This window comes from Oncorhynchus nerka, linkage group LG6, assembly GCF_034236695.1.
Source record: "Oncorhynchus nerka isolate Pitt River linkage group LG6, Oner_Uvic_2.0, whole genome shotgun sequence".
Classification (NCBI taxonomy): Eukaryota; Metazoa; Chordata; class Actinopteri; order Salmoniformes; family Salmonidae; genus Oncorhynchus; species Oncorhynchus nerka.
Window position 1 is genome coordinate 35,771,604 of NC_088401.1, and position 15,538 is coordinate 35,787,141.

A 15,538-nucleotide genomic window follows, 5' to 3' on the forward strand; every position below is an offset into this window, starting at 1 on the left:
ATGTTGTTGTGTTACAGCCCGAATTCAAAATGAATTACATAGATTTTTTTGTTCATCCTTCTACACACAATACCCCATAATGACAAAGTGAGAAACAAAATGGATCCAGAAATATAAGTATTCATACCCCCTGAGTCAATACATGTTAGAATCAACTTTGGCAGTGAATACAGCTGTGAGTCTTTCTGGGTAAGTCTCAAAGTGCTTTGCACACCTGGATTGTACAATATTTACACATTATATTTTTTTATTTATTCTTCATGCTCTGTCGAGTTGGTTGTTGATCATTGCTAGACAGCCATTTTCAAGTCTTGCCATACATTTTCAAGCCGATTTAAGTCAAAACTGTAACTAGGCCACGCAGGAACATTCAATGTGGTCTTGGTAAGCAACTCCAGTGTAGATTTGGCTTTGTGTTTTAGGTTATCGTCCTGCTGAAAGGTGAATCTGTCTCCCTGTGTCTGTTGGAAAGAAGACTGAACTAGGTTTTCCTCTAGGATTTTGCCTGTGCTAAGTTCTATTCTGTTTATTTTTATCCCCCCAATAACTCCCTAGTCCTTGCTGATGACAAGCATACCCATACCGTGATGCTTGAACATATGAGAAGTGATGCTCAGTGGTACTGTGTTGTGTTGGATTTGTATTCAGGACATAAAGTACATTTCTTTGCCACATTTTTTGCAGTTTTACTTTAGTGCCTTATTGCAAAGAGGATGCATGTTTTGGAATACTTTTATTCTGTACAGGCTTCCTTCTTTTCACTCTTGTCATTTAGGTTAGTATTGTGGAGTAACTGTCACAGGCAGTGTTGTATGACTTGTGATGTATTTATTATACAGTATGTACCCCAGGAATGTTGCCAAACAAATTTCCCCTACGGGACAGGAAAGTATTAATTAATTGATTATTTCATTCATACCTTGAAGCATAGCATCTTGCTCCAACAAGTCCTCTTGGTCCTCCTCATCCTGGTCCGTGGAATGCAGCGGATCTCTCTTCATCTGCCTGTCCCGTATGTGTCCCACGAGCCTGGGCTTGGCTCTGGCCTCAGGCCCCTCCTCATCCACCACCTGCAGGGCACCAGAGATTATGTCTGCCAGCTGGTTCAGGTCTTTACCCATCAGACCGTCCATGTTCACTCTCTGCCTCCCCAGCTGGTTGACCACGTTCAGGATGAACCGCTCTGTGGGAGAGGGTAGAAAGGAAGAACATACATAGTTTTCATCCTATTTTCAATATATGGTATATTGGGTGGTTTAAATGATGTCAAATGTAATACTTGATTAGACATTTTATTTGACAATGTTTCAATGTTGATAGTAAAATGGCATGTTTGAATCAATGTCAATTTTCAATGTCATGCCATCAACCTAAACAGAGAGCTATATTGAAATTAAATCTTCAGACAGTGCAATGATTCCTGCCTGAACAGGGACTCCTAATGGTATATGAGGGGTAATGCACTTCAGTGATTAGAAGTCTACCACCCAGACGCTTACCTCGATATATCTAGCTTAGCGTTGGAAGAAAGCAGTGCACGTTTCAGCAGAGATATCATGTCAACATGCTAAGACATTGATCAGCTTCCATACTCATTTGTGTAGACGAACTACAGCAAATAACATTGAATAGCTGAAAGTAACTCCTCTAAACCTTTCTTACACAAGCTGTATGTGAAAGTACATCCGGAGTGAGGTTTGGTTTAGGTAGGCTATTGTACATTTATATCGGATTTTGAAGTTCACAGAAGCACGGTTGCCTCTAAATGAATAAAATAGCACGAGAAGAACTTTGAAAATGTTGGCGTGGATCCTCTACAAATGAATCTGAAGTTCACAGAAGCACACAGAAACAGAGCAAACACAAATCATTGTGGTAAAAAGAGGACCTTTACCATCCACCGTACTGAGCTGCTCCTTGGGCACCTGATGGTTGGACGCAGCCTTGAAAAGAAGCCTGTCTATGTTGGGTCTTGGAGGTTTGGAGCCACTGTCACCAAGTCGTGTCTGAGGTTCTACCTGACCACCAGGGCGTGCATAGCTGACATAGTAGAGCTTCCCCTTGGGTCCCACCACTGATCCCACCTCTGCTCCTGGTACTGGGCGGCTCTGGGTGTGTGCTGCTCCAGCCATGTAGCGCTCAAGCTGGGCAGCCAGCCCTGTGGCACTCCCCCCGGCCCTCCCTGGCTCCTGGCTGGAGTAGGCCATCTCCACTGGGGATCTCCAGCTCCCTACCGCCCCCTGGGTGAAGACATTACCCCCCTGGGGTGGAACTGCAGACTGCAGATTGTAGAACGTAGACTTCCCCTTCTTTGGTTGTAAGTCTTCATTCTGTAACACAACCATGTTTTTTACTGTCTATACAATTTTTGTTGTATTTCAAATCACCAGTGACAGTGAATTCACATTGCATTTAAAGGACGACTGAACCAAAAAAGCAAGTCTATGTGGCATCGATACAAGTCGGAAACTTTTATTCTATTGTCAAAATTGACTACAAAGTGTAAATAAAATAATTTTGGTCATAAACTCACCCAAAACGTAGATTTGCGAGATAATTAGGGAAAAAAATATACGATAAAAGGGTACCATAACAGTTTTCCTTGGATTGGATTTATTTAAATCCTGCCCACAGCTGGCAGCACCCAAGTAATCATTAGCACAGATGCACGCTACCTGATCGTAATGGTCAATTTGGTTTCACATTGGATATCCCTATGGGGCTAGTTAGGCACTATCAGTAAATTACACAACGGACAATATTTTAAAATGTCAATAGTTCAAAATTTCAATGACTTAAAAATATCAAACCAACTATAAATTGTAGAAATTCATATACAAATATTGAAAGAATTGAATTTGAAAACTAAACAGTGCGTAACATGAAAATATTGTCCCATTTACATTGTGTAATTTATTCGTGGCCCCTAACTAGCTGCACAGATAGGCTATCCAAAGTCCAACTACGGTTGCACACTGGCCGGCTGAAGCTAATTGGCGAAAGAAGTTGGCTAGCTTGCTAGCTTGTCCAGGCTACTTTTAGACACAAGACCTGGTTAGACTGTTTAAAGTTATCTAGAAGGGTGAGTGACTGTAACTGTGTACTGTTTTGGCAGAGTGAAAGTACAAACACTTCCCACGTTCGAACACAAACACACAAGAGACACCCACATCAAAGCACGCCTCCAAGACCCAAATCTCGTTATCAGTTTCATTGCCTAATGAGGAGAATTGAAACCGAGGTTTAATCCATAAATTCAGCCCCCCTTTCACAACCTGGCCGTTCCACCTCAAAAATCACAAGAAGATGTCGACACCCACCATCTCAGATTGTTCTGAAATTGTTTCTGTAGTTGGTAACAGATGCGATTAGCATTCCTGGAACAATGTTTTGTTGAAATATAATTTGATCTGAGAAATATAATCTAATTGATTCTGGATTCTTGACATAGCTTTACTCATAGCTTAATATATCTGCAGCTGTGCATATCATATCTAAGTTGATATTGTGTAAATTCTCCCAGTTGTTAATCCCCCCCCCAATAACATAAATGTTAATTGTTTGACATTTTACTGCATTGTTAGGAGCTAGTAACATAAGTATTTCGCTGCACCCGCTATATCATTTACATTTAAGTCATTTAGCAGACGCTCTTATCCAGAGCGACTTACAAATTGGTGCGTTCACCTTAAGCCATCCAGTGGAACAGCCACTTTACAATAGTGCATCTAAATATTTTAAGGGGGGTGAGAAGGATGACTTTATCCTATCCTAGGTATTCCTGAAAGAGGTGGGGTTTCAGGTGTCTCCGGAAGGTGGTGATTGACTCCGCTGTCCTGGCGTCGTGAGGGAGTTTGTTCCACCATTGGGGGGCCAGAGCAGCGAACAGTTTTGACTGGGCTGCGCGGGAACTGTACTTCCTCAGTGGTAGGGAGGCGAGCAGGCCAGAGGTGGATGAACGCAGTGCCCTTGTTTGGGTGTAGGGCCTGATCAGAGCCTGGAGGTACTGAGGTGCCGTTCCCCTCACAGCTCCGTAGGCAAGCACCATGGTCTTGTAGCACCTAAACCAGCAGTCCCCAAACTAGGGGTTGCGACCCCATGTGGAGTCACCTGATATGAAAATGGGGTGGCGGGAGAAGTTCCAAAATCCTGAAGAAAAATTATAATAAATATCCAAAAATATACAGTACCAGTACTGTACTGTCATTTCTCATTGCTTATTTGAGCAGTTCTTGCCATTATATGGACTTGGTCGTTTACCAACTAGTGCTATCTTCTGTACACCACCCCTACCGTGTCACAACAAAACTGATTGGCTCAAACGCATTAAGAAGGAAAGAAATTCCACACATTAGGCACACCTGTTATTTGAAATGCATTCCAGGTGACTACCTCATGAAGCGGATTGAGAATGCCAAGAGTGTGCAAAGCTGTCATCAAGGCAACGGGTGGCTACTTTGAAGAATCTCAAAAATAAAATATATTTTGATTTGTTTAACACTTTTTTTGGTTCGTACATGATTCCATGTGTGTTATTTCATACTTCTGATGTCTTCACTATTATCCTACAATGTAGAAAAATAGTAAAAATAAAGAAGAACCCTGGAATGAGTAGGTGTGTCCAAACCTTTGACTGGTACTGTATATTATAATATTGTCTTTGTATCTCAAAATCATAGTAATGTCGTTCACCTTAAAAAATCTAAATGAAAATGATTAAAAATTCAAAGATAAAATTCAACCAGAGAGCACCCTTAGATCATAAGAAAAGGCCGCACTTGAGCGTTGAACTCAACTCACAGTAAATGGCTAGGCCAGCTATGCTATGAAACTACACACTATTGCAGACTTTGATATTACCGGCTGCAACTGATATGGTGAAAACAATGTGTGGGGAGGCAGAGGCACAGAAACTCACATCAATACCTTTATCAGATAACACTGTTAAATTAATAATGTATGCTATTGCTAGCAATCAAGAAAAAAATTCTGATTGAATGACTCAAAAACTGTGAGGGGCGAGATGCGCATTCATTTACTTTTGTTTGCTATACACGTTGGGGGATGCTATTTACAAGGACATATTGTTCTGTCTCACGATTCCCGTGCATGAAATGGCACAAGGGCTGTTCAGTGTGCTGTGAGGCTATACTGACAAAAAAAAAACAGATTTTATGGGATCAAATGGTGGAATTTTACACAGATGGGGCTCCATCTATGGCGGGATGGTGGGCAGGCCTCTGCACTTTATTTATGAAAGTGTCTCCCTCTGCCATATGGATGCATTGTATGATACAATGAGAACAATTGGTGGCAAAAGAGCAGAGCACAGAGATATACTGAGTATCCAAAACATTAAGAACTCTTTCCATGACTTGACCAGGTGAATCCAGGTGAAAGCTATGATCCCTTATTGATGTCACTTCTTAACTCAGTGCGGATGAAGGTGAGGAGACAGGTTTTAAAGGAGGGGTTTTAAGCCTTGAGACAATTGAGACATGGATTGTTTATGTGTGCCATTCAGAGGGTAAACGGGCAAGACAAAATATTTAAGCGCCTTTGAACGGGGTATGGTAGTAGGTGCCAGGCGCACCGGTTTGTGTCAAGAACTGCAACATTGCTGGGTTTTTCACGCTCAACAGAGTCAACATGGGCCAGCATCCCCTATGGAACACTTTCGACACCTTGTAGAGTCTATGCCACGACGAACTGAGGCTGTTCTGAGGGCAAAGGTTATACGCAGTGTATACTGCAGCAGGTAACAGCAAGTAACTTCGATTGTAAACTACATCAAAACCACATCCACTGCGTGTACACCTGTTCACAAAACTATGTTATATGGGACCAGAGTGTGACAATGTTCTATTGCACAACGAGGATTGGTGGTTATCGACGGGGAGTGTTGGAAAGAATTTTCACATTGAGAGAGGAACTGTTGTTATTCACAGTGGATGTAAAAACTCGGTTGACTTTCTGTGTAATGAAAAGAAAATGTGTCTCGTTGCCTGCAGTATGTAACAGACATATTTGGAAACTGAACGAACTGAACGCAAGCATGCAGGGGAAATACAAAAACATTCTACAGATGAGTGACCGACACAGTGGATTCAGAGGAAATAATTCTTATTGGAGAGAGAGTCTTTCAAAAGTGAACCATGCCCCCTTCCGTCGGCTGTGCATGTTTCTACCAGAAATCAGCATCAGTTGGTGATGACTGCTCACCTCCAACACTTGGAAGAGCACTTTCGGACCTACTTCCCCAATCTGTTTGACTGTGATCCTGGCTCAGTTGACATGCCAGTAAGTGAAATCAAACAGCTGATCGAGCAGTCATGTGACTGTTCATGTGACATTCACAGGTCAATACGGAGGAGTTTTGGGTTCCTGACTCTAAGGGAATAGCCTGGCGTCTCCCTGTGAGCATTAATGCCGCGTTTAAAACAACTGGAACTGGGAGTTCCCAGTTCAAGAAAACTGGGAAATCTGAAGAAAAAAAATGAGCTCCAACTGGGATAAATCGTTTTGAACGGTCATCCAACTCGGAATTCCAACTCGGGAACTCGGGCCTCTTTCTGAAGCTCCAACATTCCAACCTGAAGATCACGAACATCATGATTGGACCTCGAGTTCTTCAAAGCACTATAAAAACCCATGGTACCCTTCACCAGTTCATATCTGTGTGAAGCTGGATTCAGTGCTCTCACCTGCATTAAAACCAAATATCGATCCAGGTTGGATGTGACAGCAGAGATGAGGTCGACCACGCCCCCGACTTTGAGAAGCTCCGACGCGGCATGCATCAAGCACACCCATGTCATTAGTGGTGGTGAGATAAGGTACATTATGTCAGACTAATTTGCAATTGACTATCATAGCCCCACATTAAAAGTATGTGATGGTTGAGAAGACGATCAGAAATATTGTTCGATTTTTTTTAAATTGACCGCCATATACCCAAATATAAAAGTAAATGGCTGTTAATTACGTCATTTTTTCACATGGTTGGGGTCGCAAGAATTTTCAGATATCAAAATGGGGTCGTAGGCCAAAAAAGTTTGGGAACCCATGTGCTTAACTGTGTACACATCCAATATACTTTAATTTGATTTTGAACAAACATAAGTCTTTCCATCTTTATGAAAAAGAATGTACACTGCACAAGGAGGTTGTTTAAAAGAATTAAGAATTACCTCTGAACTATACTGGCATATTCCACAACTTCAGACTCGTTCAATGCTGATAGTGCTCTTGTTCTTTTTCAAAAAAATTGCTACAGATCCAGGATTTGAACAGTTTTGTATAGCCTAAACACAGGACAAAATGCAATCAAAACAAGCTGTCTTTTCAAATGCAACTTATTATGTGACTTGTTTTAAGCACACTTTTACTCCTGAACTTATTTAGGCTTGAAATAACAAATGTGTTGCAAGCTGTCTTTTCAAATGCAACTTATTATGTGACTTGTTAAGCACATTTGTACTCTGAACATATTTAGACTTGAAATAAAAAATGGGTTGAATACTTATTGACTGAAGACATTTCAGATTTTCACTTTTTATTACGTATAATTTCTAAAAAACAAACATAATTCCATTTTGACATTATGATGTATTGTGTGTAGGCCAGTGACACAAAATGTAAATTTAATCCATTTTAAATTCAGGCTGTAACACAACAAAATGTGGAAAAAGTCAAGGGGTGTCACGCCCTGACCTTGGAGAGCCTTTTTAATTATCTATTTGGTGTGACTTGGGTGGGCAAATCTATGTGTTCTATTTCTTTGTTGGCCAGGTATGGTTCCCAATCAGAGGCAGATGTGTATCGTTGTCTCTGATTGGGGATCATACTTAGGCAGCCTGTTTTCCACCTGAGTTTGTGGGATCTTGTTTGGCACGAGGATCCATGGCACGAGGCCTCCAGTGATGATCCATGGCCCGGAGCCTGCAGTGATGATCCATGGCACGGAACCTCCAGTGACGATCCGCGGTTCGGAGCCTCCAGTGATGATCCATAGCCCGAAGCATCCAGTGATGATCCATGGCCCCGAGCCTCCAGTGATGATCCATGGCCCGACGCCTCCAGTGATGATCCATGGCCCGGAGCCTCCAGTGATGATCCATGGCCCGACGCCTCCAGTGATGATTCATGGCCCGACACCTCCAGTGATGATCCATGGCCCGACGCCTCCGGTGATGATCCATGGCCCGGAGCCTGCAGTGACGATCCATGGCACGGAACCTCCAGTGAAGATCCATGGCACGGAACCTCCAGTGACGATCCGTGGTCCGGAGCCTCCAGTGACGATCCGCGGTCCGGAGCGTCCAGTGACGGTCCCCGGTCCGGAGCCTCCAGTGACGGTCCCCGGTCCGGAGTCTCCAGCGACGGTCCGGAACCTCCGGCTATGGTCCCGAACCTCCGGCTATGGTCCGGAACCTCCGGCTATGGTCCGGAACCTCCGGCTATAGTCCGGAGCCTCCAGCGACGGCTCCTAGTCAGGATCCTCCAGCGACAGCTCCCAGTCAGGAGCCTCCAGCGACAGCTCCCAGTCCGGAGCCTCCAGTGACGGTCCCCGGTCCGGAGTCTCCAGCGACGGTCCGGAACCTCCGGCTATGGTCCGGAACCTCCGGCTATGGTCCGGAGCCTCCGGCGATGGCTCCGTCAGGCCTCCAGCGACAGCTCCCAGTCAGGATCCTCCAGCGACAGCTCCCAGTCAGGAGCCTCCAGAGACGGCTCCCAGTCAGGAGCCTCCAGCGAGGGTTCCCAGGCAGGAGCCTCCAGCGACGATCAGTGGTTCGGTTCCTCCAGCACTGATCTACGGTCTGGAGTCCGCGACGACGATCTACGGTCCGGAGTGTGCGACAACGATCTCCGCACCAGAGGCGCCACCGAAGTGGGGGGAGCCTCAAGCGGAGCGGGGTCTGCATCCCGCACCGGAGCCTCCACTGAGATGAGATGCCCACCCGGACCCTCCCCTATAGGTTCAGGTTTGCGGCCAGAGTCCGCACCTTTGGGTGGGGGGGGGTACTGTCACGCAGTGACCGTAGGGAGACTTTTTTATTCTCTATTTGGTTAGGTCAGGATGTGACTTGGGTGGGAAAATCTATGTGTTCTATTTCTTTGTTGGCCGGGTATGGTTCCCAATCAGAGGCAGCTGTCTATCGCTGTCTCTGATTGGGGATCATACTTAGGAGTTTGTGGGATCCTGTTTTTGTACAGTTACTGTGTAGCCTGCTGAACGTTATATTTGTTTATCTTTTTTTTTTTGGTGTTCATCTAAATACCGAAAGATGTACGCTTACCACGCGCCTTGGTCTCATTCCAACAACGGACGTAACAGGTGTGAATACATCCCTGCACCAGGGTATCAAAGAACTATCAATTAATAATCATATCAATGGATGGAATCAGTGAATTAATGGTTTTTGTTGTTCTACTTAGTCGTTCAAATGGGATACTAAGTTGTTCGAATGAGTTACTAAGTAATTCAAACATTGTTCAAATGAGATACTAAGTGGTTGTTTTTTTTGCCTTGGGCTAATATTTTTTTTTAACCCAAAGTTGGTATGGAAATGTTGTGATCTATTTAATAAACACAAGAGTCCAGCAGAATGGATAAAAGAGTGTGGCGGTATAGCAGGAAGAGTGACGTCTAGTGGTCAAAACCTGGTACTTTTACACTACTTTTTGGTAAATAATGCTTCACTTCAATTAATAATTTCTCTGAACAGTGGAAAAAACATCAGCATATTCACAGGGAATACATTACATAGTATGGAGAGGCAACTTCAAGCCTCAGTTTCATACTACTTATCAAACATAGAGAACTGATTTGGTTGCAATCAATTAGCTTAATTTCTCCAAGATAACATCTAATTCCAACTAAAGAATGCCAATCCTACATCCTCTTCAAAGAACCCCCTGTATATGGTTCTACATAGAAACCTTTATGAACTGTTCTGCCTAGAACCCTCTATAAAAGGATTGTACCAATAATAATTGTATAATCTAAAAGTTCTTCCTAGAACTGTCTATGAATGGTTCTACCGAGAACCCTTTCATCTTGGTTGTACAGTCGTCTCAAATAAAACTGTGAAGGACCTCAGCGTTACTCTGGACCCTGATCTCTCTTTTGACGAACATACAGTATAAAGACTATTTCAAGGACAGCTTTTTTCCCCATCTTCGTAACATTGCAAAAATCAGAAACATTCTGTCCAAAATGTCAGGAAAGTTAAAGAAAAGTTCATCCATGCTTTTGTCACTTCTAAAGCACTAAATAAACTTCAGTTAATGCTAAACACGGCTGCTAGAATCTTGACTAGAACCCAAAAATGGGATCATATTACTCCAGTGCTAGCCTCTCTACACTGGCTTCCTGTTAAGGCCAGGGCTGATTTCAAGGTTTTACTGCTAACCTACAAAGCATTACATGGGCTTGCTCCTACCTATCTCTCCAATTTGGTCCTGCCGTACATACCTACACGTACGCTACGGTCACAAGACGCAGGCCTCCTTATTGTCCCTAGAATTTCTAAGCAAACAGCTGGAGGCAGGGCTTTCTCCTATAATGCTCCATTTTCATGGAATGGTCTGCCTATCCAAGTGAGAGACGCAGATTCGGTCTCGACCTTTAAGTCTTTATTGAACACTCATCTCTTCAGTAGGTCCTAGGATTGAGTGTATTCTGGCCCAGGGGTGTGAAGGGGGACGGAAAGGCACTAGAGCGACGAACCGCCCTTGCTGTCTGTGCCTGGCCGGTTCCCCTCTCTCAACCGTGATTCTCTGCCTCTAACCCTATAATGGGGGCTGAGTCACTGGATTACTGGTGCTCTTCCATCCCGTCCCTAGGAGGTGTGCGTCACTTGTGTGGGTTGAGTCACTGACGTGATCTTCATGTCCGTATTTGGCGCCCCCACCGGGTTCGTGCCGTGGGGGAGATCTTCGTGGGCTATTTATTACTCAGCCTTGTCTCAGGGAAGTGAGTTGGTGGTTTGAAGATATCCCTCTAGTGGTGTGGGGGCTGTGCTTTCTGCCTGTTTGGCCCTGTCCGGGGGTATCATCGGATGGGGCCACAGTGTCTCTGGACCACTCCTGTCTCAGCCTCCAGTATTTATGCTGCAGTAGTTTATGTGTCGGGGGGCTAGGGTTAGTTTGTTATATCTGGAGTATTTCTCCTGCCTTATCCGGTGTCCTGTGTTAATTTAAGTATGCTCTCTCTAATTCTCTCTCTCTCCCTCTCCCTCTCTCTCCCCTTCCAGAGGAGCGGAGCCCTGGGAACATGCCTAAGGATTACCTGGCCTGATAACTCCTTGCTGTCCCCAGTCCACCTGGTCGTGCTGCTGCTCCAGTTTCAACTGTTCTGCCTGCGGTTATGGAACCCTGTTCACCGGACGTGGTACCTTGTCCCGGACCTGCCGTTTTCAACTTTCTCTCTCTACCGTACCTGCTGTCTCTAACTCTGAGTCTATGAAAAGCCAACTTAAATTTACCCCTGAGGTGCTGACCTGTTGCAACCTCTACAACCACTGTGATTATGATTATTATTTGACCCTGCTGGTCATCTATGAAGGTTTCCACATCTTGGCCATGTAGTGTTATAATCTCAACCAGGCATAGCCAGAAGAGGACTGGCCACCCCTCAAAGACTGGTTCTGTCTAGGTTTCTTCCTAGGTTCTGGCCTTTCTAGGGAGTTTTTCCTAGCCACCGAACTTCTACATCTGCATTGCTTGCTGTTTGGGGTTGTAGGCTGGGTTTCTGTATAGCACGTTGTGATATCGGCTTCATAAATACATTTTGATCGATCTAGTGATGTTAGGTTTGATACCGGAGCTCCGAGGCATGCGTCGGAATCACTAAGCTGCTAACTTCGAGAACAGTGTTCTGATGACTTTGTCAGCAGTACGTCATTATTGACGTCCGAAGCTTCGTTTCACCACGTGCTTTGTCAAACCGTGTGTTGCACAGCGGTTCCGGTGCTTTCCTCGATTCCAAATGCCGACCTCTACGGCACACAGTACTTACAAGTAGAGTCAGGAGTTTGTACAAAAACGTTCACCTGACTGGCCGCTTAGCCGGCAGAGGAGGGAACCATGGAACATTCAGGGACATGAGCGTATGAGGTTGAATCCCGTGAAGACACGTTATTTTGAAAATGATTTTATGCGAAACCACACTTTCTCCACTGTTCTTCAGACAATTTGTTTTATTTAGTGTAGTATGAGGTTCTGTCTGAAGCATCTCACAAAATGTTTTTGAAAAATGGTCAACTTGAAGGCAAAAAAGGGAAGCATGATGTACAGTAAGACGCAAACCTGGTATTCCAACTGATTATAGGCTAACAAAGCCAATGACTTACCACAGTGAAGAAAAATTATGTCTATTTGATAAACACACGCTGGTATTTTTTGCTGACCAGCTAATGTGCATTGTGAACCGAGCGATGAACCGTTTTCTGGCACAATTTGGTGAAAGCGCCGAAGCCTTCAGAAAGCCTCGGTTTCCCATCACTACTATTATTTTTTTAGGGTTCTTCCTAGAACCCTCTATGAGCGGGTAGAACCACCAGGCTTACATTACATATATCATACGGCTTTTCTTTGAGGGCCTAGTTATACCCGAACACAGTGATGTCAGGAATCTCCTGGTTTATTGGCCTCATCAGGCCTGCAAGTTGCATTATTCCGGCTTGCAAAGTGATGTGTAATTCCTATTGGAATCCAACCAGAGTTAGGATATCCAACATGTGGAATTGTTACTCACCCACAACCTGCATTCAGAATGACTGCCAGGGTAGGGAAGGTTAAACTCTGAGACTACCTCAATCATCTAAACTAGAACAACCATCTCAGTTAGTTTAGAAAACTGTATGTTATTTATCTTTGTGTAGTATAAAATGTATATGCAAAAACCCAGATATTACAGTAAAACAAATCATTCAGAACCCTTTGACTTACAAAGAACCCTTGTCTTCAAAAAAGGGATCTTCTATCCTATCGGGTCCACAAACTCCCCTGTTGGGACCCTGTTTTTAAGGAGTGTACCTACAGAAACAACTTCAGAACAATCTGGCTTTCTGAAATGATGTGGATCAACTCAACCGACCTAATGTCTATGTGTAATGTTATACAGCGATCGGGGGAAGGGAAGGCGAGATCATCAGTGTTATGACAGGTTTCTGATATAAAAAAAGAAGCAGCCTAGGCTTGGGCACGCAGGACAGGATATGAATAGATTTATTTCAAAGACAACTGCCCTTGAAAATTGCATGTAGAAATTCTGAAGGAGATAGTGTCACTCAACAACCATTTTATACATATTCACAGACTTGGTAAAAAACGCTTATCCCCCCCCCCCCATCAAACTGAGCACCACTAGCTTCTCATAATCCAACCCAGAAACTACAAAATTAAAGCAGTAGATTCAAAAACAGTGGAGGCTGCTGAGGGAGGACGGCTCATAATAACGTCTGGAACGGAGTCAATGGAATTGTATCAAACATATTGTTTCCACTCCAGCCATTACTATGAGCCGCTCTACCCTCAGCAGTCTCCACTGATTGAAAAGTAAGACATTTGACAATGACAAGCATTAACAATGTTATGGGTAGATACATTGACACAATAAACACAAGGGTAAGGCCTTAGACTACTAGGCCGTGATAATAAGTGTGTATGCTATCTTCCTTCTTTGTTTTGTTCTGTCCCCACCATGGCATTAGAGAGAGATAATGCGATTCTCCCCAGCTCGGGACTATTGGGAGACCCTAATGGCATTAACCCAGCGGGATGGGCCTCAGTCATTCATGCTAACCATGTTTGTCATCCACTATCCCACAATGCAACAAAGAACACCGCCTCGTCACTAAAGAGGGTCCTGAACTCCTCAACTCTGGATGCCATCATCGCTATGGTAAAACAGCAATAGGAAGTAGCGGGGCAGCTCTGGGGTTGGCTGGGATGTGGGGCGTTATTCATGCAACCTCACGGGGTCCTGCCTGAAATACGGTGATGAGATATAGATAGTAAAGGAGTGATAGAACCCCCTTTCTAAATGAGGATCATCCATGCTCGGCGGGATAGATGACGGGAGAAAAAAGGAAACAAAAGCAGTGCAGAGACAACGTAGCTGCCCCCTGCCTATATGGTTTCTTCCTCATGCATTAGGAGAGAAAGAAAAAAAAATAACATGGAGGCCCTGGTTAACCAAGGATGAGGCCTCTCTCTCAATGGTCCCCTAAAGCTACCAAATGCAGGTGGCTTGGAACTCTTCCCCTCCCACCCATGGAATGACTTCTCTATCAGGCCCTTACCTGAGTGAGGGGCCCCTCTCGCTGGAGCTCCTGGCGAGCAGCGCCAACAGACTGGGGAAGGAGACCCAGCTCTTGAAGGTACTTCTGGACGCTCCTGCTAAGTTTCGCCTCCCCCGTCTTCAGCTTCCTGTCTCCACCATAGCGTGTCAGGGAGGCAGAGGGGGGATCTGGCCTTCGGATGGGAACCTTGCGTAGCTTGGACAGCTCTCTGGAGATCACATGCTGGGTGGTGGTATCCTGCCATGTCAACCCTAGAGATGGAGTCGAGTAAAACGATGTTAAACCATGGTCATATTCATTAGTGTACACAGTGGAGGTCGACCGATTAATTAGGGCCGATTTCAAGGTATTTTTGGGCGCTGATTTGCCGATTAAAAAAAAATATATATTTTTATATACCTTTATTTAACTAGGCAAGTCAGTTAAGAACACATTCTTATTTTCAATGACGGCCTAGGAACGGTGGGTTAACTGCCTCGTTCAGGGGCAGAACGACAGATTTTCACCTTGTCAGCTCGGGGGATCTTGCAACCTTACAGTTAACAAGTCCAACGCAATAACGACCTGCCTCTCTCTTATTGCACTCCACAAGGAGACTGCCTGTTACGCGAATGCAGTAAGCCAAGGTAAGTTGCTAGCTAGCATTAAACTTTTCTCATAAAAAACAATCAATCATAATCACTAGTTAACTACACATGGTTGATGATATTACTAGATATTATCTAGCGTGTCCTGCGTTGCAGATAAACTGACTGAGCATACAAGCATATAAGTATCTAAGTATCTGACTGAGCGGTGGTAGGCAGAAGCAGGCACGTAACCATTCATTCAAACAGCACTTTTGTGAATTTTGCCAGCAGCTCTTCGTTGTGCGTCAAGCATTGCGCTGTTTATGACATCAAGCCTATCAACTCCCGAGATGAAGCTAGTGTAACCGAAGTGAAATGGCTAGCTAGTTAGCGCGTGCTAATAGCGTTTCAAATGTCACTCGCTCTGAGCCTTGGGGTGTTTGTTTCCCTTGCTCTGCATGGGTAACGCTGCTTCGATGGTGGCTGTTGTCGTTGTGTTCCTGGTTCGAGCCCAGGGAGGAACGAGGAGAGGGACGGAAGCTATACTGTTACACTGGCAATACTAAAGTGCCTATAAGAACATCTAATAGTCAAAGGTTAATGAAATACAAATGGTATAGAGCAGGGGTGTCAAAGTCAAATGGACGGAGGGCCAAATAA

General features: G+C 44.4%; 1 protein-coding gene across 1 annotated transcript in view; it reads right to left on the reverse strand.

The window, feature by feature from the left end:
• ptprn2 (protein tyrosine phosphatase receptor type N2) overlaps window positions 1-15,538 on the reverse strand; it is a 255,259-nt gene that overhangs the window by 170,759 nt on the left and 68,962 nt on the right. Inside the window, exons 4-6 of the mRNA XM_029661555.2 lie at window positions 14,310-14,560; window positions 1,895-2,330; window positions 920-1,183 (exon numbers count right to left, since the gene is read on the reverse strand). Of these exons, the coding sequence (XP_029517415.2) occupies window positions 920-1,183; window positions 1,895-2,330; window positions 14,310-14,560 (951 nt within the window). The remainder of the gene's footprint in view (window positions 1-919; window positions 1,184-1,894; window positions 2,331-14,309; window positions 14,561-15,538) is intronic.